Here is a 24,113-nt window from a genome sequence, read left to right on the forward strand (position 1 = left end):
GGGGCATCAAGAGGAAGTATAGCCCAATAGGCCCTCTGCAGTTACTTCCATCCCTATGCTCTCATATCCAACTAATACCCATAGTTGCGTGTTCTGTCTTGTATTTGTTACAAGTTTGTTCACCTCATCCAAAACTGTTGCACCATATCACCTCACCCAAATGGGAGTACAAGACGGATAAGTAAGACTTGTGTTTTCCAGGTTACAGTTGTGTGTGTAAACTAAAGTCTTTGAAAATGTTATAAGACATTACGAAACACATTCAAGTGTCGCATTGGACTAGAAATAAAGATGAATTTTGGAGAATTTATTTTTCAATTACCATCGACAGTAAAAAAACAATGAGAAAATTAGTGTTAGAATTATTAATCTCACTTTTTCGGTCAAATATAATATACTATACTTCTACGTTGCCAAAAAAGTCAGGTGCACTATGCATATGGCGTACCAGTATTAAAATAGTATTTAATACTGTTATAAATATAAATGGTAATTTGACAATTTTATCAAATGTATAAACCATGACATTTTAAGAACTAATAATGTATGTTCTGTATTATAATTTTACATTTGTAAATCCAAATTCAAGTGAAAATTTGTATAGTGCATATATATACAATACGTATACAATATCTATACAATGCCCATGCTAACTTTTGAAATGTGCAAGTCATATACTAGAGGAACAGCACATTCCATGGATTCTGGGTAATCATCTTCATTAACTGCTTTGTTATCAGTTATGCTTCTTTTATTCTAACTGAAGAAACACACTGCTGTTGACCAGACCACACACTAGAAGGTGAAGGGACGACGACGACGACGTTTCGGTCCGTCCTGGACCATTCTCAAGTCGTCCACATCTGGAGAGCTAATTTGTCTGAAAGATGTAATAATTCTTCATTACATGCACTGTATATGTGATTATAATGATAAAGTTTATAAAATAATTGCCCAAGTGTAGTTACAGGATGAGCAAGTAATTCCTGAAAGAAGGCACCAAGCCAGGAAGGCTATGTAGCACCATATGTGCGGAATATTTAGAGGGTGCTAAATGTCACTAAGGATGCCAATACAAGAACAAAAGCTCCTAAGGCGAACGATATAAAAGAAATCGGATTCACCAAAAATTCTATTGAGGGACAAGTGACCGTGAGGGGCGGTCGGGAAGCAAGACGCGCGTTCGTCCTGAAAGTCCGGACATTTAACAAGGATATGCACAACTGCAAGAGGGACATTGCAGTTAGGACAATAAGGAGCAGGGTGACGCCATTAAGTGCCCGCGAGTTATGCGTGTATGCCCAATACGCAACCTCGCCATAGCCGTTTCCCACCGCTGGTTATGGTAGTAGGAGGAAGACCATATGGACACTAAGCCTTGAGAGAACGCTGTTTGCTGCCAGTAACAGAAGACCAACAACCCTACCAACGGACAAGGATCGAGGAATGAATAACTGGGTAGAAGTCGGAAAAGGGATAATTTTACGGGAGATGGGACGAGTGTAGATAGCCTCCTTAACAGCAGCGTCCACACGTTTATTTAAGGACACTCCAATATGGCTAGGAACCCATAGTCTACTACCCCTGGAAACAAAGGTGAAAAGGGAACAGCACGTTAAAGAGCAGGATCAGGGTCAGCAAAGTCAGGGTTAAGGGGCATGGGTAAACCGAGTAAAGGAGGGAAGGGAGCTAGAGGACTGATCAGGGACGGACGAGCAGGGTCTGGAGAAGGAAGAGGGGGGGGGGAAATAACCGAGGGTCAGGGACAGCAGCAGGAGGGGGCAGAAACCAGGGAGTGCACCTCAGCAAGGGCAGCAACCGAGAGGGAAGCGGGGGCCAAAGAGACCTCTATAGCAGGAACAGGGGGCATAACCACCAAAACGGGAGGGGACGGAGCGAGAGAGTCAGAGGTAGGGAGCAAGGAAGAAAGCAAAGCCTTCTTTCCCGCCGGGGAGGATGAAGGAGAGGAGCCAGGCTTACACTTCTGACTCAAAAGACAGGCGTCCCAGCAACAATGTACTGGGCAACAGATTTTAGCATCTGAACATGAGAAGCAGAACGAGAGCATACACGGGGCGGGGGGGCTTGGTCGGCCACCCCACGAGCCTGAGAGGGTATAAGAATAACAGAATTTGACATGAAACGAGAATCAGACATTCATTCACGAATGTGTCCCCATACCCACCATGGAGCAACAATTAGACACAGGACACCCAACAAGAAGCTATCGCCGATCAAGTCGGGGCCCCCCCTAGGGGTGCGTCACGAGTATACACCCCACAAACGCCACCTTAAGAACAGTCAGTCCGTCGAGATCGGATTCAGTGACGAAAGGAGTTGACAATAAAAGGGTCCCCTCGCTCACGGCGTTGGGTACTACAGTTCTATGGGCGCAAGAGAATGCGTCCCCAAACACCCTGGCTGCAAAACAGAAGTCCAAAAGAATAATCAAAACTAGCAAAAGGTCGTCAGGAAATGACAATTAGAGGAGAAAATGGAGGAGAAAAACGAAACTAGAAGAAATCCCTTCTGTAGCAGAACGCAGAGCTGCATATGGCCGTTCAAAGGACTGCCAGCTTCTTTCTGGCGCTTTCCCAGATGCTAAACCCATTCAGCTACAACCTCCTCCAGTAAAGGTTACCAGACCCCTCTATTACCGTCCTATTGGTGATGAACCTGTTAATGAATATGCAGGTGCACCTCTTCCTGATAACTACTCAAATGCTGAAGCCTACGTTTCTGCAAAAGATTTATACTCTGGTCGTCGTAATGCAGCTAACAAAAGGAAAAGCGATCCGGCGAAGAATCGGAGAAGACAGCAGCAGGAGCACAAGGCTGCAAAAGGACAGGACTGTCCCACGGAGCATCACACCCCGGCAGCCGACCACCAAGCCCCCTCACAGCGCCAACGGGCCGGATAAGGAGTTTTTTTTTTTTTTTTAGTTAAAATTACTTCTGCTGTTCTGTTTCAATTTCTGCTGTTCCTACCATCATGTAATTATGATCATTCCTTTTGTTATTCCCTTTTTCAATTCATTTATGCATTGATCTCGATTAGTTTTAAGTTTTAGTCGTGTTTTTGTCACATCTTGCCTGAAACGCTGTGCGTATTAGGGGCTTTAGACTTGGTATGTATTAGCTCTAGAAATTCAACATTGTAACTCATCTTGTATATATGTACTTTTACCTGAATATACAATTATTATTCATCATTATTAAAGATACGGGCCGCAGAACACCGAACGTACAATTGAAAAAGTAGGGGGACGAAGGGAATATCATAATGAATCAAGAGAGCAGTAGAGTTATGGGCCCCAGCAAAAGCTGGAGGGGAAGAGAGGAAGAGCCACAAGCGACCAGGACAAGTGCTAAGCATCGGTTCCTGAAGACAAACACTTAAGTGGATAAAACTGTATAATTCGAGGTTAGAGTTCATGAAAATTGGCATAAAAATCACAAATATTCCATTGAAGAATGGACAGAAATAAAGAGAACAGAAGCAGAGATAACAAGGGAGAAACAAAGGCAAAGAACAACACAGACTAAGTAAGACCAGGATCAGTGAAATCGGGGGCATAGGCAAAGCAAGCAAGACAATGGAGTCAAGGGAGCAGGAGGATGAATCGTGTCAGCAATTACTCCAGCTTTAAATAGTGTTGTTAGTTTGCAACAATATTCCACTCTAAGAGACTACAATATGGTTAATAACTACATACCTCACATTTCTTCAGTCTTTCCTGTAGACTATGTATACGCCTCTGGTATGCCTCCTGTCTCTCCTGCAAAAGGGTTCGTAATCTTTGATCAGTGAATTGGGGTTATGGGGTATAGGCAAAGAATGGAGACAATGGAGTCAAGGAAGCAGGAGGATGGATCAGGTCAGCAAATAATGGATCAAGTCGGCAAGCTTTGAATAGGGCTGTTAGTTTGCAACAATATTCCACTCTAGAGACTACAATATGTTTATTAACTACATACCTCACTTTTTTATTTTTTTCTCGAGATCTTCGATCTCTGCTTTATATTCTCTGTTCTTCTTGAGAAGTGTGATCTCCTGTTTGCCCCACACCTTCCCTTCAATTGTTATTGAAGGTTGCGAAGTCTGATTGCGAAAGGGATCTGGGTGTTATGATTAGTAAGAATTTAAAACAAAAGGATCAATGCATAAATGTTCGTAATAAGGCAAATCGGACACTGATTTATTAATCGCAGCGTTAGTAACAAGACACCTGGTGTGGTTCTCAAGCTATATCTTGCTCTAGTTAGGCCCCATTTAGATTATGCAGTTCAGTTTTGGTCGCCATATTATAGAATGGATATAAATTCACTTTAACGTGTCCAGCGTAGGATGACTAAGTTAATTCCCCAAATTAGAAATCTTTCATATGAAGAAAGATTAACAAAGCTTAAGTTGCATTCACTGGAAAGGCGAAGAGTTAGGGGTGACATGATAGAGGTTTACAAGTAGGCGAATGGACATAAATGGGATATTAATAGGGTATTAAAAGTCAACACAAGACAGAACACGAAACAATGGGTATAAATTGGATAAGTTTAGATTTAGGAAAGACTTGGGTAAATACTGGTTCAGTAACAGGGTTGTTGATTTGTGGAACCAATTGCCGCGTAACATTGTGGAGGTGGGGTCCCTCGATTGTTTCAAGCGCGGGTTGGACAAGTATATGAGTGGGATTGGGTGGTTATAAATAGGAGCTGCCTCGTATGGGCCAATAGGCCTTCTGCAGTTACCTTTGTTCTTATGTTCTTATGATGTAACTATGGCCAGATTAAGGCTGGGAGACACCAAAGTAGCAGCACACAGCTCTAAGTACAGAACAGACATCAGTGAACTCTGTACTCACTGTCGGGTGCCTGAAACAATCGAACACTATCTCCTGCACTGCTTCCGACATCATAGTGCCAGAGTAAATTTCAAACAAGTCTTTATCGCACTTAAAATACCCTTCACCATCGAGCATATATTAGGAGGCGGTGACCACTCTTTACAAGAAAAATACCAAATAGTCAAAGCACTGGCTAAATATCTGCAGTCGACCAACAAATTGGGTCACATCTGACCCGCGCCACATTCATAAGAACATAACATAAGAACATAAGAACAAAGGTAACTGCAGAAGGCCTATTGGCCCATACGAGGCAGCTCCTATTCTATAACTGCCGCCACCAACGGCTAAACACGAAAAACATCGTAGCACCAAGGATCAGCTGACGCCATAAACACAACACACCGCCCTACGGTGCGGCAAGTCTCCCTACAACACACCTCTGTTTTAATCACTGTTCTTCTATCCACAGCATAACGTAACAAACACCTTGGTAGCTCCGATCATCCTCAACATAAACGCGTCCACGCGTACTGGTGCAGTCATCGGGAGGACAAACCCTTCATGCAAACTGCACCTACTATCAAGAAGATACCTCTCACTGTATTTCCCCACTTCTAAACTTCCCTTCACCTATGCCTCTTTCCTACAAAGAAAAAAAAATCCACAGGATCGCTGGCCAACCAAAGCCTCGCCGAATCTTAATAAGGAACCCACGCCACGGCTGAGGGCCCACCAGCAGCCCACCAATACTCCCTAACTTCCGGCACCTCTCGGCCAAGCTGGCGCCGGACATACCTCACCCCGCCAGGAGAACCAGCCACAACACATTGAAAATAACAACCGTCCCGTGACCCAAGACGGTATGTGCGCCAGGCGTCGAACAAACGTTGAATAGTTAAGCCAAACGGCAGTATGAATCGAAAATCGCGAAAACAGTACGCGATAAGGCGGCTCCCAGGCGGAGGACGTCAAGGTTAAACCAGGAGTCCGCCTGCTAAACTATTAGCCCTAATTTTTTATAATATTAAAAAAGCAGTTTAGTTAGTTTTTAGGCTACTCTATCTATATTTTTAAATGTATTTTAGGGTTAAAAAACTTACATGGGCCGACAGAAGCCATTTCTTTGTTGGATAAATAGAGTAAGATAAATAGCGTGTTGATGATCGTGGGTTCAGGAACCGACTGCTGACTACGCGGGAATACAACCCAGAATGTAAATATATCCGCCTCGATTCGGATTCGTAAAGCAGTTACGCCAGCATTTACGAACCTGTACATCTTTCCTCAATCTTTGGCGGCTTTGGTTACATTTATTAAACAGTTTACAAGCATGAAAACTTCAAAATCCACTGATTTTATTGTTATAAACAGCCTCCTGGTGCTTCGGAGCTCATTAACTGTTTAATAATTGTAAACAAAGCCGCCAAATATTGAGAAAAGATGTACAGGTTCGGAAGTGCTTCGACACTGCTTTATGAATCCGGGTCTTTATAACAATATACATGCTATGTTATTACAAAACAACACTCTCTAATGATGGCTTTACACCGCCAACTGATTTAGAAATGGCAAATGAATTTAATAGCTTCTTTTCATCGGTTGGTGCTAACCTTGCCAGTAAAATCCCACAGACTCGGGCACTGTTACGAACCCAAGTCCACCGTCGGAACACGGAGCAGTGACGTCAGCGCCATCTGTGAGTCCGCTCCCGAAACCCCTTCCAAATGGACGACGTCATCTAGTTGTGCCGAGTATATACCAGCTAGACATACTAGATTCTTATATGATACTATCATACTAAACATACACCTAGCCAAACATCAACACCGAACCCACAGAATCTACCAATCTACCTTAACCATAGAATCTACCACCTACCTTACCCATAGAATCTACCACCTACCTTACCCATAGAATCTACCACCCACCCTACCCACGCCACTCTGTTTACGACCTCTAAATCTAATAAAAACAATAGGGAAAATAAAAATAAATTCTGTTACGTAGCAGGGAAGAAAAAAGACAACCTGAAGGGTTCTTCCTTATGTGTCAAACATTGTGGAAAACAGTGGAGCTACCGGTGACTGAAACAGGTTAAATAACTATTAACGACAAAGAAACAGGGTGGTATTTTTTAATATTTTGTGTTAGTATTTACTAGAAATGAGCTTGATATTGCATCTGCCATTAAACCAATCTTTGGAAGGTGAAGATAAAAGTTGTATAGGTTTGTGGTTTCAAATGGAAACTTTAAAACCCAAAAAAGTCCCGAGGCACCAGACGACGTTTTCGCCATATAGAAATTGTATCTTTCCCAATCGAGTCAAAAATACACTAACACCTTCACGTGTCGATCAGCAGAGCAAGAGTCAGATGTTCACCACCGGCGGAGGACGCGCCAAGAACCGCTGATCTCCGGCACCGCTCGGGGCTAGCCGTAGCCGGATCGCTCTCGCTGCTCAAAGATATAACCTGTTCCTGTGAGCCCTCCCCCCCCCCCCCGGGTGGTATGTGCGGGCTGTGGAAAAGTGATGCCTTACGTATCGAGATCCAATTGGCTAAAATCGTGACGCACTTTCCGGCGACATCCAGGCGGGATTGGAGTCAGACGTCTACTCATCGTCCATGTTGCGCCAGGAAACACATACACCAAGTTAAATACTAAACAAAAACAGTACACCATTCGAATAATAATAGTCGTGGACGGGGAGCAGCAAGGAGCTATAGCACTCAACGACAACAACAGTTTGGACAACAGCTACAACAAAACATGAACACAACAAAGCAACATACCGGGCTGTGGTGGGTATGTGGGCCTGCGGGCCGCTCCAAGCAACAGCCTGGTGGACCAAACTCTCACAAGTCGAGCCTGGCCTCGGGCCGGGCTTGGGGAGTAGAAGAACTCCCAGAACCCCATCAACCAGGTATCAACAAACAATAGCATAGTTTCCAGAGGGATTCACGTTTCCAAGGGACTTAACATTACAATAGATCGTCCATAATCATAGTAGTGATTCACTGACATCCTCCAAACCCTCCCTGTCAATACTATCAGGGAGACGATACACAGCTGATGAAACTGTCAACAGTATGTGGAGATTAACAAACACCCAAGAGGACCCCCCAACAAACGAAGATTCCAAAAGATGACTGCTACTGGATAAAAACATGAATCATCCAAAAATCAAGTTTCACCTGAATATTTGGGGTTTCCAGAACGCGTCGTGGAGGGCGAGTCAGTGAAGCGGAGGAGCAGGACGCGGTGACAATGGACGTGACCACAAAGTCGGAGTTCCGCGCCGTCATCCTTCCGTACATCACCCCGCCTCACACTCTCCACCTTCACGCACACGCACCGGATGCTCCACTCTTTCCTTTCATGGAACTCGCCATTCATTTCAGCTCCTACTGCTGCTATCTGGGCCAGTTCAGCCAAGCTCCATCGGCTGAGAGATCCCAACAGTGAGAAAAAGCGTAGCACTTCCATTTCTATCAGTTTTGCTGACGCAGTAATTCCAAAAAGAAAGAGGCGTCAAGATATGATGACAAGTATCATTATATTTATGATTCAACTGCTCACTCAGTCCAGCAGTCCCTGACGGTTAAAGTCATGTTTAATGGTCTGCGTCTTTAATGATGAGCTTCGACATTGGTGTTTTGAATATATATTATTTACGAGATAACCAGCGCTGTTGAACTAGTGTGGTCTGACTGAACATTTCCAGATGTGAACGAGTGAACTCCGCGTGGCGGCAGTGTACACACCAGGGAAGTGTACTACACTACTTCTGTACACATGGCTTACTTAAATATATATATATCCTCTCGAGTTGGCACAAAGTCACAAAAATGATGTACACAATTGCCCAAACCTATCCTAACCGAGCGGCCACAAACAGAAAACTGGACATCACGAACCCATAACTATGATGTATAGCACAACATTATGTGGCCGTTGGGGGAGCTGCTCGTCAAAACGCGATAACGAACTGGTAATCTAATCTTCAAGATTCGAGAGGACGGTAAGCTTACTTGCTGATTGGTCAGCAAGATCTTATAGCACTATAATATACTTAATAACTCTCCAGGGGTTGATATAGGGCTCAAGCTCAACACTGAACCATTTGCTTGTCCATTTTAAAGAATGAAGAACAATTTTTATTTATATTACTTCTAAGCTGCATCACTTATGAACCCATCCCTGCCCTTGTGTGGCAGTGCACAGTAGAAAGTTGTTTTCACGTATCCATACATTAAAACATTGATTGTAACAATGATATATATGTGCTTCAGCCTACAGTTTAGACCTATTGTCTTATGTATGACTCTCTGTCCTGCGTGACAGTGAATACCAGCATTATCCTCACTTTAATAAGACTATCAAAATCCTCAGATTAGGCAAAATTGTAATTAATTTTGTCAATAAAGATGTTAATAATAATAACTGAACCAACTCAGCTTATACTCTACTGTGTCACGTGTACCGGACCGAGACAAGCTGCTCGACTATCATTCACATTTTAACTACATTCCTACTAGTTGTATAAATATAAATTTATTGACAAAATATAAAGGACTAAGCTGTGTGATTTCTGTGTTATTTGGTTTTTTGTTTAAACTGGCAATGGTAATCATTCAGACTTTTCTCGATTTGCCACTCCGTAAAAAAAAAAAACTATTTTCTGCAACTAGAAATATACGAACCCAAGAAAGTTACCCAACCTATCGAGGCCAATGTATAGAAAACGTATATATTTTACGGTGCGTTAACCTTTAGAAATACGTCAAATTTTAAACGTACTGGTTGATTGCGCAGAACACGTGACGCATCGGGTGAGGAGAGATGGGTGCCCGCCTCCCGGCACCAGACAACCAGCAACTACGGGCTCGCCATAGCCCGTGCTACCTGGAACATTTTGTTCCAGGTAGCATTTTGTTCCAGGTAGCACCTGGAACATTTTGTTCCAGGTAGCGAATCTTAAACTACAACAACAGGAGTTGCTCCATCGCAGCCAAGGCCACCAGGACGTCTCGCCTCCAGGCTCACCAATGTATGTTTCCAGTATGTGGTTATTGTCAGACCATACGAGGTAGAGGGAGAAATTAAATACACCATACGAAGCAAAGGGGATATCTGGAGATGATTTCGGGGCTTTTTAGTGTCCCTGCGGCCCGGTCCTCGACCAGGCCTCCACCCCCAGGAAGCAGCCCGTGACAGCTAACACCCAGGTACCTATTTACTGATAGGTAACAGGGGCATAGGGTGAGAGAAACTATGCCCATTGTTTCTCGCCGGCACCTGGGATCGAACCCAGGACCACAGGATCACAAGCCCAGCGTGCTGTCCGCTCGGCCGACCCGGAGAGGGAAGGGGTGTGGTTACTGCAGGGGAAACAGATAAAGATGCTGCTTATATTCACTGTCACACAGAGACAGTGAAGATACATCGATCGTTATATATAACATTTAATTCATTAAAATCTAAGGATAATGCCGAGCAGTCCGGGCAAGTTATATGGCCATAATGAACATAAGAACAAAGGCAACTGCAGAAGGCCTATTGGCCCATACGAGGCAGCTCCTATTTATAACCACCCAATCCCACTCATATACTTGTCCAATGCTGTTGGACAAGTATATGAGTGGGATGCTGTAACTGCTGTCCGCTACACAACAAGACTTGATACTTAAACAATTCACATTCAAAATTAAAAAAATTCAAATGTTTATTTAGGTAAAATACATACATACAAGGGGTGATACAAAAATTTATGAATTTATAGATAGAGCTAGTACATACAATGCCTAAAGCCACTATTACGCCAAGCTTTTCGGGCAGAAACTTTAAAAGATGCATTCTATATTTCATGAAAAGTTTCGTTCCTGCGCGGAACATCTTCCCGTGAGATATGGTGTTTAGCATGTTGCTTGTTGTTTTAGATTTAGCTACTTGGAACTGAACTTTCCATGTAGCACGGGCTATGGTGAGCCCGTTTAGCGTGCATGGTAAGGGGACTATGTACTCAGGTAGAGGTAAGGAACAGGCTAGGCGAGCCAAGCCACAGAGATCAGGTGCTGATGAATGACGTTACCTTCTAATGGGTTTCGGTCTAGGCCTCATTTTGGTAATGAGGCAAAGTATTTTTTTTTTCTGAGGGGGGAGGGAGGGGCAGGGATATTCCTGCGCGGGCCCCTAAGCCTATGCTCTTTTTTCTTTGATTAGGATTGCTTCTAGAATTTGTATTCTAAAGAGATTACAAATTCCTGAAGCAGGAACGGAACTTTGGGCACATAACATAGCACACAAATTCTTGCTGTATTTCATTCTCCTAAAACCCAGACTGACCATAAGTTTCGGTAACCTGGTCACCTTACTCCACGCTCATGTAAAGAAGATTGTCAGACGCATGGAATACCTGGACAGCATTATCAACAATGCTAAAAATATGGTCACTTTCTATCAAATATGCTTTAAGCCACGCCTGCTGCCATGCTAGTCTTAGTACATACAATGTACTAGTCCAAAATAGTCCAAATATTATATATGTTGTAACCGGCAGAGCGTGGGTCTACATCTGTTATATTTACTACTGTTACCTTCGTATAACATTGTAACATCATAATATCGTTACAAAAAGTTGTGGTTATGTTACATTATGTATCTCAGCATACATTATGAAATGCTGAGAAACTGTTGGAAAACTCTACAAAACTAAACCACATTGCAAACTTTATAAGAGTCACTTCAAGTCACTATGAGGGACAAACTCCGACCTGCTTATGACCGTCACCAACAACCCTTGTGTCATCCTGAAATGTTTTACGAGACTAGCCACTAGCGTCTGGCTTCCGACGTTGGACAAACACCCTTTTATATAGATGTAGATGTTTGAAAGGTTGAAAACCGAGGTTCGCATGACCACTGTGAAAAACATGAGGCTTAAGGTGGTACAAAGTCTAGTTTAAGAACAAACTATCTAATGCTACACGCACTGAAAGCCTGTGAATGTAAAGTATATTAATTTGCCTAACTTTTTATTGAAAATTTGTCCGCTCTACATTCATTTTTAAGCTAAGTAATATCTTTCTTTAAGTCATTTATTTTACTATACAGAACTGATATTCTTATTTTAATTGTATTTTACCACATGAAAATAGCAGATGGGAGGATCCTGACAATGGCCATCACCCAGTCCGTCCTCCTAACGTCACTTTTTGCGAGCCGCTTCCATTTGCAGGCGATGAGTCACAATAACGTGGCTAAAGTATGATGACCAGACCACACACTACAATGTGAAGGGACGACGACGTTTCGGTCCGTCCTGGACCATTTTCAAGTCGATTGTGACTTGAGAATGGACCAAGACGGACCGAAACGTCGTCGTCCCTTCACCTTCTAGTGTGTGGTTTGGTCATCCGCTTCCATTTTCTAGTACTAAAATTTTTGGCCTTAATTGAGGCATACGAGCGAAAAAACATCACCTCTCGGCACTACATGACAACTGAGGCACCGTCCGGGGCCCTGGCTCACTATATAAGCCGTGCAGGAACGTGGAAAAGTTTAGTTCGTGCTCATCCCTCCAGGTGTAGAGGCGAGTATCAAAGACAGCATATTTGCGATAACTGCTCAAGAGGTCATATTGTCAGACCATCATCCACTGTTAGTCTTCAATAACATTTATATCTTGTGGTGACTATTTTTTTAAATACATCAGTTTGTCAGACTTGTACTCACCTAGTTGTACTCACCTAGTTGTGTTTGCGGGGGTTGAGCTCTGGCTCTTTGGTCCCGCCTCTCAACCGTCAATCAACAGGTGTACAGATTCATGAGCCTATCGGGCTCTGTCATATCTACACTTGAAACTGTGTATGGAGTCAGCCTCCACCACATCACTTCCTAAAACCTTGTGAATCAGAAGTTATCAGTGATTTTACACAAAACTACTGTTCGCGTATCTCGGGCTTAGCAATGAGAGACAAATTTGTTTTAATAATAATAATATATTTAGGAAAAGTACATACATTCTGTTTGATTTAAAGATAGAGGTAGTACATACACTACCTAAAGCCACTAGTACGCATAGCGTTTCGGACAAGTTTAATTAATATTAATTATAAATATTCCTTATCAGTTGATGGGGGTTGAGATGGGATCATCTGTATGCCCAACTTTTGCAACTGTGTTGTGTTGTGATACACAAGTCCGGTGTGTATCGGATGTGGGAGCCGGTCGGCCGAGCGGACAGCACGCTGGACTTGTGATCCTGTGGTCCTGGGTTCGATCCCAGGCGCCGGCGAGAAACAATGGGCAGAGTTTCTTTCACCCTATGCCCCTGTTACCTAGCAGTAAAATAGGTACCTGGGTGTTAGTCAGCTGTCACAGGCTGCTTCCTGGGGGTGGAGGCCTGGTCGAGGACCGGGCCGCGGGGACACTAAAAAGGCCCGAAATCATCTCAAGATAACCTCTCAAGTCAGGAAGACTGACTGTCCGGCAGAGCTGAAATTACCAGTGATCAGTGAATGACATATTATTGTTCTTGAAGTATAGCCGCCGTGCTGCTATACTTCACTAGTGTCTGTCGACATTCCCACCATCCCAAGTCAACAGCGGAATTGTAAAGAGGCAATACTCCGCCATTTGTTAAGGACATATTGGTATACACAAGTAAATGCTAATATTCTAAATATCGGAAAACTGGACTAGCTCACAACTGTTTATCGGTCGAATGAACAAATCCACAAGATCCTCCCGGACGCAGGTTCGAATCCTCGTCACGGCCCTTGTGGATTTGTTCATTTGATGCATCACGTTAGTGTGATCTCTGTGTGTGTTTATCGGTCATTCAAGAATAATGATATTAAACCCTTAGTGATACATCAAACAGGATCGTATATAGAAGCCGTATATGCTAAGACAACGCTCCAACTCAAAATTCAGCCTGGAAAAAAACGGTAATAAAGAGGGAGGGGGGGAACTTGACAAGCCGCGGGTTTCCTGTCCCTCGTCGAGGCCCACAGTGGTGGTGGTCAACAACCTGTCCTCTTAAAAAGAACGTCGCTTTTGGCCGTTTGCCCGTATGGCCGAATTTGGACGTAATTTGAAAATGAAAAAAAAATGAAAATAAATTTGGGATTTCTTTTTGCAACAACAGTAAGTTAAGGGTCCTCTGATAGGTTAGGTGGGCAGGAAATTCTCATAAAGTTTCAAAACGTTATGAAAAACGTTAATTTAAAGTGTCCTCTTATAACCTCTGCGCGTAGGCCGGACGACTCAAATAGAAAACGGAACAGAACGTCACTTTTGTGAGTCGATTTCATTTCAAATTACGTCCAAATTTAGCCATATCGCGCATACGAGCCAAAAGTGACGTTCTTTTTAAGAGGACGGGTTGCTCAGACACATTGGAAATTGACATTTTGCCGGGGTAACTCTCATAAACCATACATGCGTAAAATTCAAGCCAATTTGGAAATGCCATGGAAGAAGGATCACTTCTAAGCGGAAGGAATGTATACACAACGCAGAGATACAATGATGACACATATTTTTTTTTTTTTTGAGATATATACAAGAGTTGTTACATTCTTGTAGAGCCACTAGTACGCGTAGCGTTTCGGGCAAGTCCTTAATCCTATGGTCCCTGGAATACGATCCCCTGCCGCGAAGAATCGTTTTTTCATCCAAGTACACATTTTACTGTTGCGTTAAACAGAGGCTACAGTTAAGGAATTGCGCCCAGTAAATCCTCCCCGGCCAGGATACGAACCCATGACATAGCGCTCGCGGAACGCCAGGCGAGTGTCTTACCACTACACCACGGAGACTGTGCCATAAGTAAGTAATATGACAATTATTCATCCGAACGTACAAACATATACTGTTCGATACCCAAAAAATTCACGTTTTACAATACAACACAATACAATACAATTTTATTTAGGTAAGGTACATACATACAATAAATATTTACAAGGATTGTTTGACTTATAGGTAGAGCTAGTACATACAATGCCTAAAGCCACTATTACGCAAAGCGTTTCGGGCAGGAAAATTTTGTACTATAAATTTTTGTAGAGGTCGGAAAAATAAAAATTTAAAACTTAAACTTACCTTAACGGCCCTCCAGTGGTTGATAGGCCTTAAGACTGTTGGCTTGGTCACTTACCTTTTTGTGATGGTTTTAATAACCCTCCGGATGTTGATACGCCTCCCCAAGTCCAGTACCTAAAGATAAAAGTTAGAAGCAATGTAATAGGATGTTTTTAGAGATTTTCAATGTTTATTTCCTAACTGGTAGACAATCTGCCCTCACGCCTCACACAACATTTTTAACGAAATCGACCAATCCGTCAAAATTGCGGGATTTTACATAAAAAAAATCAGAGCACCGTAAAAGTTTCCTTTATCTGACACAACCCCATGAACTTATCTTGATACAAAAGATAGAGCGTCAAGAGGGAACACCTCAAACAGAAAAATAAACACTAAAATTTACTCAGGTGACTGATCGTCTACAGCTGATCTAATACTAGGGTATACTAATTCTACTATATAATGGGTATACTATATAATACTATATAATGGGTATACTAATTCTATTTTGCTTTAGATTCAGCTACGCGGAACAATAAATCGCAATAGCACCGTCTATGATAAGCCCGTTATACAACATAGATATACCACATATGTACTTATTAATCAGCCAAATAGTGACTATAAGCAATAAGTTATATATGTACTGTCTTGTGCGAGAGCGGGTTGATTAAGCCATACGTGTAAAGTTACCTGCCGACATATGTAACACGATGCTCGTCCCTCTATAGGAAGCAACCCAGGTTGAGACTTGGTGAAGGGCGAGCAGTGACAACACAATGATTCACAAGACCTGCGTGGTGGTGGTGGGTGTGTTGGCAGCCCTGGTGGCCACCGGTGCTGCCCATCAGATGATGTGGGGCAGCTGCTCAACCAACCCTTTTACACCTTTTCCTGATTTCAACCCTCAAAGAGTAAGTCGTGTGTGTGTGTGTGTGTTTGTATTGTTTCTATGTTCTTTATTAATGGACTACTATTATATATATACTTTGCGACAGTAAGCCGTAAGTGTTATTAGTTAAGTAGCGTTTCATAAAAGCTCTCAGATCAACATGTTCTCAGGTCAGGCTCGTTAAAGCAGTGGGCCGTCCCCAAAGATGCAATCATCAATTTTAACATGTTGTTTTATTATCAATAGGTTAGTTTAGGTGTATACTCTGTTGGCCATTATTTGTATTTGAAGTACGTGGGGCGAAGCATTCATAACAGGCCAAAAATTGTCAATGACAACAGCGAAGCATCAAAAAACAGAGTCGAAATAGTTACTAACAACTCCAAGTTATCTGGAGGACAAGTGACCTGCCTGACGCACCTCTCTGCTCCAACAGTTCAACGGGTCGTGGTACGTTATAAAGAAGCTGGTGACGTCGAGCAGATGTATGATCACCACCTTCGACCTGCAGGAGAACAGCACCAGCTTCAAGGTGCAGGAGTTACGCACCCCCATCATCGTCGACGTCACCCCCTACAAGGCCACGGTCACCAACGAGGGCACCTTGAAGATGGACCGGACCACCCCGGCCAAGATGAAGCTCGACTGGAGTGGCAGTAAGTACCAGTAATAGCAGGCGATGAGGCACAATAACGTGGCTGAAGAATGTTGACTAGACCACACACTAGAAGGTGAAGGGACGACGACGTTTCGGTCCGTCCTGGACCATTCTCAAGTCTCAATTGACTTGAGAATGGCCCAGGACGGACCGAAACGTCGTCGTCCCTTCACCTTTCTAGTGTGTGGTCTGGTCAACATACCAGTAATAGGACTATAATATTTTGGAGGGATAGAATATAGGAACGTATATAGAGCTAGAGTGGGTGAGAGAGGGCACTAGTGTGGTAAAGAGCTAGACTCCTACACTTCTACATTTCCCTACATTATTACTTCCAGTGCTATGTAAAGTCATGACTGTTTTCTTTTCCAAACATTATATTGGTCATGTCATAAACAATATCTTCTATTCCTGCACCAGGAAAAACACCCGCGGCCTTTTCTTGCTATTATATTGGCACAATGTCCCATCTGAATATAACCTGAGCGTCCTCTATTACGTCAATATTCTTGGCATCTGTGTCGATCTGCTTAGCTGTCCTGTATTAGACGCTGAGTTCTACCTGAGAGCACAAGAGTTCAACGTCTGAAATCGTCAGTAGCTATCTTCACTATGGTTGTGTCCTGCTCACACAACCGTCCAGCTATCCAGTTTTTTACTGTGTGCCTTGCTTCTGGGTTCTCTTCTGCTCCCACACTCATTCCTAGGACCTCTCTCAGTTGGTTGATCTCGGACAGCAGCTACAACTTAGCTCCTCATCAAGGGAAACGTTTAGCCGCATGAGCGGTGAAGTAGCAGACGTGAGGAACAATGAAAATCATAGTTTATATTTGTAAGCATAGTTTTAACAAATGGCGTTGCTGAATTCCTTTTCATTCTATTGTGTGATCAGCGAGGCGTCCTCCAAACACCCGTGAGGGTTTCGGAGGAGGACGCCAGTCGGGGTGTGCATGATAGCTTCAAGAGAACGGGGAAAGCAAGCCAGTGAGGGTGGCCATGACAGTTGCAGAGGGCAGGAGAGACAGTCAGTAATGGTGTTCATGTGAGTTTGAGGTAAATCTTGGGCCATGACACTGTCGTGGGGTTAATCTTGGGAGGGCGGCCATGGCACGGTGGCGGGGAAGTTTGTGAGGGGGGCGTGCATGGTCTTCCCGAGCGCCTCAGACACTCACCTCAGCCATTGTGTTAACAGATATACTGGACGAGGTCATCAACACCGTGTACACAGTAGTGGACACAGACTACGACACCTACGCCGTAGACCTTGAGTGCCAGTCGTGGGGAATCTTCAAGAGAGTGTCAGCCACCATTCTCAGCCGCACCAAGGAGCTCCCAGCAGACAAGATAAAAGAGGTACGTGTCTTAGATAACTCTGCACAGATCTTAAGAGGAAACGGTGAACTCTTTTTTTTTTTTGGAGCAATGTAATTATTTGACACTTCCCTTTGTACAAAATGTAACTTTCTAAGCACACGTGTTACAATAGTCTCTTTACTATATATATAACACTTGTCCAAAATATAATTACGTTATTAGTGTTATACTTCCTACATAATAAGGCACAACCCTGGAAACACAAACCGAAACTGTCTCTATTTTCCGCTTGTTACAACTTGTAATAAAGTTGTTACATCTTGGCTTAACGTGTTTATGACGTATTAGAACGTTGTTACAACTTGCTATATTGGTTGTTATAACTGGTTAGGTGTTAAAACTGGTTCGAACGTTGTACCAACGTCGTAGTTTCGGTGTGTGTTTGGCGGGAAGCTAACCCATAGAGATACTCCAAAAGAGAAAACAGAGTACCATACGTCTCTGTATCCAACCGTGGCTCAACAAAGATGCACCAAGCCAAGCTGTGGATCTTATGTAGCCAGTAAACTAGGTCGTTGAAGCCGCTAAATAATTCCCGTAGTTGGGGACAAGAAGCCTGTATACCTAGGCTGGTATTAAGGGTCTCTGTGGGTCGAACATTCGAATCTCGATACCAAAATTTTCCCCAGAATGCAACCTTCAACAGTTTCTTAACTCTAAGGTACCTGTTTACCGCTTGGCGAACAGAGGCACCAGGGAAAAGAAAAAGTGCCCAATCATTTATTTCTGCCCTGTTCGGAGATCGAACCTGTGATTTCTGATATTTCTGGCCAAAACGCTGCGCGTACTAGTGGCTTTACAAGAGTGTAATTACTATGCTATGTATCCTCACAATCCCAATGTACCTTCTTGTATATATATATAAATAAATAAGTAAATAAATACATAAATTGTGAGTCAGGAACGAAGAACGTAGGTCACTGAACTGCAGGAATTTTCGAAGATTAAAATTTATCATATATTTAGCCATTAAAACATAATCTTGGTTACTCACCCTAGGTAAAATATTTAAAACATTTAAAAATATTTAAAAATATTTAAACAATATATTTATTTTTTCTCAAAATATCCGTACTATGAATTATAAAGTCTGCTGAAATGTGTATTCTGTTAAAATTTCGTCTAACTCGATAGACAACTTAATAAATTCACTCTTGAAAAAATAAAATTGTGTTTTGAGGTTTGAATTTTCCCGCCAGAAATGCGGCGAAATAAATCCTCAACGCGCCATTATTGCCACATCTTTGGGGGTAATCAGCAAGACTTTAAAAAACTACTTAAGAGTTGGCGGATTTCTTTCAAATAAAGCTCACAATGTAGCTAATAATCTTGGCTTTCTAACAGCAATAACAACATTATTTTAAATATAAGAAAAAAGTCATTCGAGCTCCGAAGATGAGTTAACACAGCCCCTACCAGAAGTAAATGTAACATCCTGGACGAGGTTCACTAACTAGTATTAAAGACCAGTAAGCCACTCTGTGTTGCGTGTCTAAACTATTGTTAAATACAAATTCATTGCGACAGAAGTTCCTAGTCTCTTATAATTACTTTTTAAAAAATTAAGTAGCTCCAAAATTATCTTGGTACAGCAACCATTCAACCAGTATTGTGCTCACTCCTCTCTGGCATGCGTAATTGTATATCCCTTAAGTCCATAGCTAAGTATATACTATGCTTACACACAGAAATTACAATAGCGTGATGTATCAAATGGACAAATCCACAAGGGCCGTGACCATGTCGTAGCTCTGTCGATTCAAGCAGGGTCTGGGATGCTCCCAGACGTAAGTTCGAGTCCTCGTCACGGCCCTTGTGGATTTCTTCATATACTATGCTTATTTGTTTTTCCCCCGTGTGAGTTGTGTCATGAACGAGTTCTTGATGTATTTTTTAATTTGAAGGCTTGCATATTTATATATCATATGCAACAAGCTAATATATGGAATCTTTGTAGGAGGACTGGGGATCGAACCTGCGTCCTGGGTCACTCTTAGACACGCGTGTCTAGTAACCCAGGACGCTAGTTCCATCCTCATCTTGCTCTGAAAATTTCCTTGTAGATATATTGTGATACTGTGACTTCCATGTTTATAATCTAAAATAACATGTATCACCCTAATGCCTCGCGCAGCTGGAAAGTGATCTTACGAAATACAAGATCGACCTCTCCCGGCTCAATACCATCGACCAGGGCAACTGCTTCGATCCTTCACAGGTCGACTACAATTTCAAGATAGACCACAACGGTCTGAGTATGATGGGTCTCCTCGGTGACGAAAACCTGGAGGATATCAAGACACTTGAAGAAGCTAAGGAGTACCTCAATATAACGTCTAGGCCATGAGACCTGGATATAACGTCTAGGCCACGAGACCTGGATATAACGTCTAGGCCATGAGACCTGGATATAACGTCTAGGCCATGAGACCTGGATATAACGTCTAGGCCATGAGACCTGGATATAACGTCTAGGCCATGAAACCTGGATATAACGTCTGGGCCATGAGACCTGGATATAACGTCTAGGCCATGAGACCTGGATATAACGTCTAGGCCATGAGACCTGGATATAACGTCTAGGCCACGAAACCTGAAATAACATGGTTCTCAGCATGGGTCATATAGGGGGGGTTCCTGGGACTCTCTCTAGTTTTTATTTCTTCCAAAGTTGTCCTAGTAACTACTCCAACCTTGGAACATATACACACTAGTGTCACTGGGGCTCCCAAGACTATGCCTTCAGCCTCGAAGCTGTGCTCATAACATGTTAATTTGCGAACATGACTTTTCTGCCCATACGAGGACGCTGCTATTTATGCTTCTGCCTATCTCCAAGTGGTACGGAGCGTGAAATATGGAGAAAATTACTATATATATATTATCAAACATATTGTGATGGATAGGGCAATATCGGAAGTTGAAGTGTTTCTTTACTAATAGGTAACATGTTTGGTGGTAATTAACTTTAATTGTCAACCAATTATATATATTTATATAAACTAGTTAACGCATGTCTACGTGTACCTAAAATAAACTTTATATAACCAGTAAATGTATTTTTGACTTACTCCTGCAGAATACCATTGCAACAGGTGCTAACAGTATTGCTTCAGAACATGCCTATTGCAACAGCTCCTGTTTTCAAATCTTAAAACATGCACTCAGTCCACACATTCTCTTGTACTATTTGGATTTACTAAGATTTACCACTCAATTCTTAAGTAATAATAATAATAATAATGATAAATTCATCTTGGATAATAATTATAAAAATTTGTATTAAAAATATACATAGGTTGTTTGTTACATAATGGTGCATAGAATAAAGGAAGTGATACACAGACAGCGTTTTGACATTTTATATTAAATGCTTGACAAATATCAGTGAATAGTTTAAAAAGCATTAGCAGAGGATGAACATGTAGATAATTGACATGGAGGGAGATGTCGATATTATGCTGACATGATGTGAGGCTCGCAGGACATCTTGATGTTACTTGAGCAGCAGAAGTCGTGAGGGAAGGTCGTGCTCCGTTGAGCTCCTGGAGGCCCTGGAGACTTCATAGATTTAATGAGTAAACATTCAATACTAAACATGAAGCTAATATATATATATGACTTGTTTAAGTAATTTAACAAATGATATACAGTACAATATTTCTGTAATGATGTTGAAAGGTATAGGCATACACTTGTATTATTTAAGATTTACTTCTCGATGATCACCAGGTGACAGCACCAACACCGCCTCATGTATAAGTATACACAAGGAAGGACCGAACAACTGTGACAAAGCTCCTTGAGGGTGTACAAAGTCAGGGGGATGGGGGGCTGATAGTACCTTAGAGAAGGTGTTCTTCAGGCTTGACAGCTACAAGATAAGAAATCGACTGATAAAGATAGCATTCAAGAAAATGCCACAAAAGAGGCAGTCTTAACCACGAACAGCAAACTTTTGCATGTAATGGAATGCAGAATGTTTTTTTTCTGCAGAGAGACATGATGAGGGAAGAGAGAGACAAGGTAGGAGAAGCAAGGGAGAGACACGAGAGGGAATGGGCAACCCACAGGTCTCAGCACAGTAACACCAGTAGCTTCAGATGGGAGTGGGGAACCCTCCATTGGTAGTATGGCAACCCCAGAGAGAAGTGGAACAGAAGACAGCGAATCACTTTGAGGGTGATATTTTGGAGTGGTGAGATGTCATTAGCGGAGTCCAACAGGGTTTAGGTCTTGGACCTATTCTACTTCTCATATATGTAAACAATCTTCCAGTGGGAATACACTCACTCCTCTCAATGTTTGCTGATGATGCAGAAAGTATGAGAAGGATTAACACAGAGAAAGGCAGCAAAAAGCTAAAAGATGACCTTGACAAAGTATTGTCTAACAAACGGCTAACAGAGTTTAACTGGAGTAAATATAAAGTAATGAAGCTACTAGGTGATGGGAGCAGGAGGCCAGACACAAGATACGATATGAGATATGAAATCTTCCATGAAACGGATAGAAAGAAGGATGTAGGGACTGCTATCACACCGAACATATCTGTTGAAGCTACATCAGTGGCATATGCAAGACTGGCTAACATTAGAACTGCCTTTAGATGTTTGTGTAAGAAATCATTTAGAACCTTGTATATTATATATATATATATCAGACCAATCCTGAAATATGCAGCTGTAGTATGGAGTCCGTACCTTGTGAAGCACAGTACGAAGTTGGAGAAAATTGAAAGGTATACCAACAGACTATAGTCCCAGAACTTATTGGTATGAGTGACGAGGAAAGGTTACATGAATTAACCGTCACGTCACCAGGACGATATCCAGGTGGCAGCACTAGCACCTCCAGTCACCAGGACGATTGCCAGGTGGCAGCACCAGTATCTCCACCAGTCGCCAGGTGGCAGCAGCAGCATCCCCAGTCATCACCAACCAGCAGGACGGTCGCCAGGTGGCAGCACCACACAGCGTGTAACACTGGGCCTGGTGGCATGAGCATCGCGTCGAGCAAGTCTTAAGTTGTTCCCTGCTGGTGTTAGGAGACGATCTCAAGTAAGTAATTACCTAAGTGTAGTTACAGGATGAGAGCTACGCTCATGGTGTCCCGTCTTCCCAGCGGGTTGATGGAGCTTAGTTACTTGTGCATTACGGTATGGCGTATGGCAGCTGTTATATTGACCGGTGTCCATCACTGGTACAACCGGCTGGGACATAAGAACATAAGAACATAAGAACAAAGGTAACTGCAGAAGGCCTATTGGCCCATACGAGGCAGCTCCTATTCTATAACCACCCAATCCCACTCATATACTTGTCCAACCCGTGCTTGAAACAATCGAGGGACCCCACCTCCACAATGTTACGCGGCAATTGGTTCCACAAATCAACAACCCTGTTACTGAACCAGTATTTACCCAAGTCTTTCCTAAATCTAAACTTATCCAATTTATATCCATTGTTTCGTGTTCTGTCCTGTGTTGATACTTTTAATACCCTATTAATATCCCCCCGGTTATGTCCATTCATCCACTTGTAAACCTCTATCATGTCACCCCTAACTCTTCGCCTTTCCAGTGAATGCAACTTAAGCTTTGTTAATCTTTCTTCATATGAAAGATTTCTAATTTGGGGAATTAACTTAGTCATCCTACGCTGGACACGTTCAAGTGAATTTATATCCATTCTATAATATGGCGACCAAAACTGAACTGCATAATCTAAATGGGGCCTAACTAGAGCAAGATATAGCTTGAGAACCACACGAGGTGTCTTGTTACTAACGCTGCGATTAATAAATCCAAGTGTCCGATTTGCCTTATTACGAACATTTATGCATTGATCCTTTTGTTTTAAATTCTTACTAATCATAACTCCCAGATCCCTTTCGCAATCCGACTTCGCAATCACAACACCATCTAGCTCGTATCTTGTAACTCTATCATCATTACCTAACCTCAGAACTTTACATTTATCAGCATTAAACTGCATCTGCCAATCCTTTGACCATTTCAAAACCCTATCTAGATCAACTTGAAGTGATAACTTCAAGTTGACGGTGGACGGACTGCCATTGTTCCAGCAGGTCTTGTTCCCTATGCAAGTTTATTTATTTATTTATATACATACAATAAGGTACATTGGGGTTGTGAGCGTACATACCAATGTATAGAGAGATTGAGGGTATAGCACCATTGTTATAATAAATTATTGGTGGTCTTATATTCTTGCAAGGCATTAACAC

At 42.4% G+C, this 24,113-nt stretch overlaps 1 protein-coding gene and 1 long non-coding RNA gene across 3 annotated transcripts; one reads left to right on the forward strand and one right to left on the reverse strand.

Moving 5' to 3' along the window:
- Positions 1–310: 310 nt before the first annotated feature.
- Positions 311–6,105, reverse strand: LOC138372074 (uncharacterized). 2 transcript variants are annotated; one of them, XR_011230684.1, is made up of 4 exons: positions 5,948–6,105; positions 3,979–4,102; positions 3,717–3,779; positions 311–880 (listed from the first exon to the last, which is right to left on the reverse strand). It is a non-coding gene; the product is annotated as an uncharacterized lncRNA (long non-coding RNA). The 2 variants fall into 2 exon arrangements; XR_011230683.1 differs by having other exon boundaries at positions 3,717–4,102.
- Positions 6,106–15,648: 9,543 nt separating this feature from the next.
- LOC138372075 (apolipoprotein D-like) lies at positions 15,649–20,919 on the forward strand. The gene is made up of 4 exons (XM_069337284.1): positions 15,649–15,854; positions 16,269–16,488; positions 17,683–17,843; positions 19,999–20,919. The coding sequence occupies exons 1-4, from the start codon at positions 15,720–15,722 to the stop codon at positions 20,209–20,211; spliced, it is 729 nt and encodes a 242-aa protein (XP_069193385.1). The 5' UTR covers positions 15,649–15,719; the 3' UTR covers positions 20,212–20,919.
- The last annotated feature ends 3,194 nt before the right edge of the window (positions 20,920–24,113 follow it).

This window comes from Procambarus clarkii, chromosome 37, assembly GCF_040958095.1.
Source record: "Procambarus clarkii isolate CNS0578487 chromosome 37, FALCON_Pclarkii_2.0, whole genome shotgun sequence".
NCBI classification, from domain to species: Eukaryota; Metazoa; Arthropoda; class Malacostraca; order Decapoda; family Cambaridae; genus Procambarus; species Procambarus clarkii.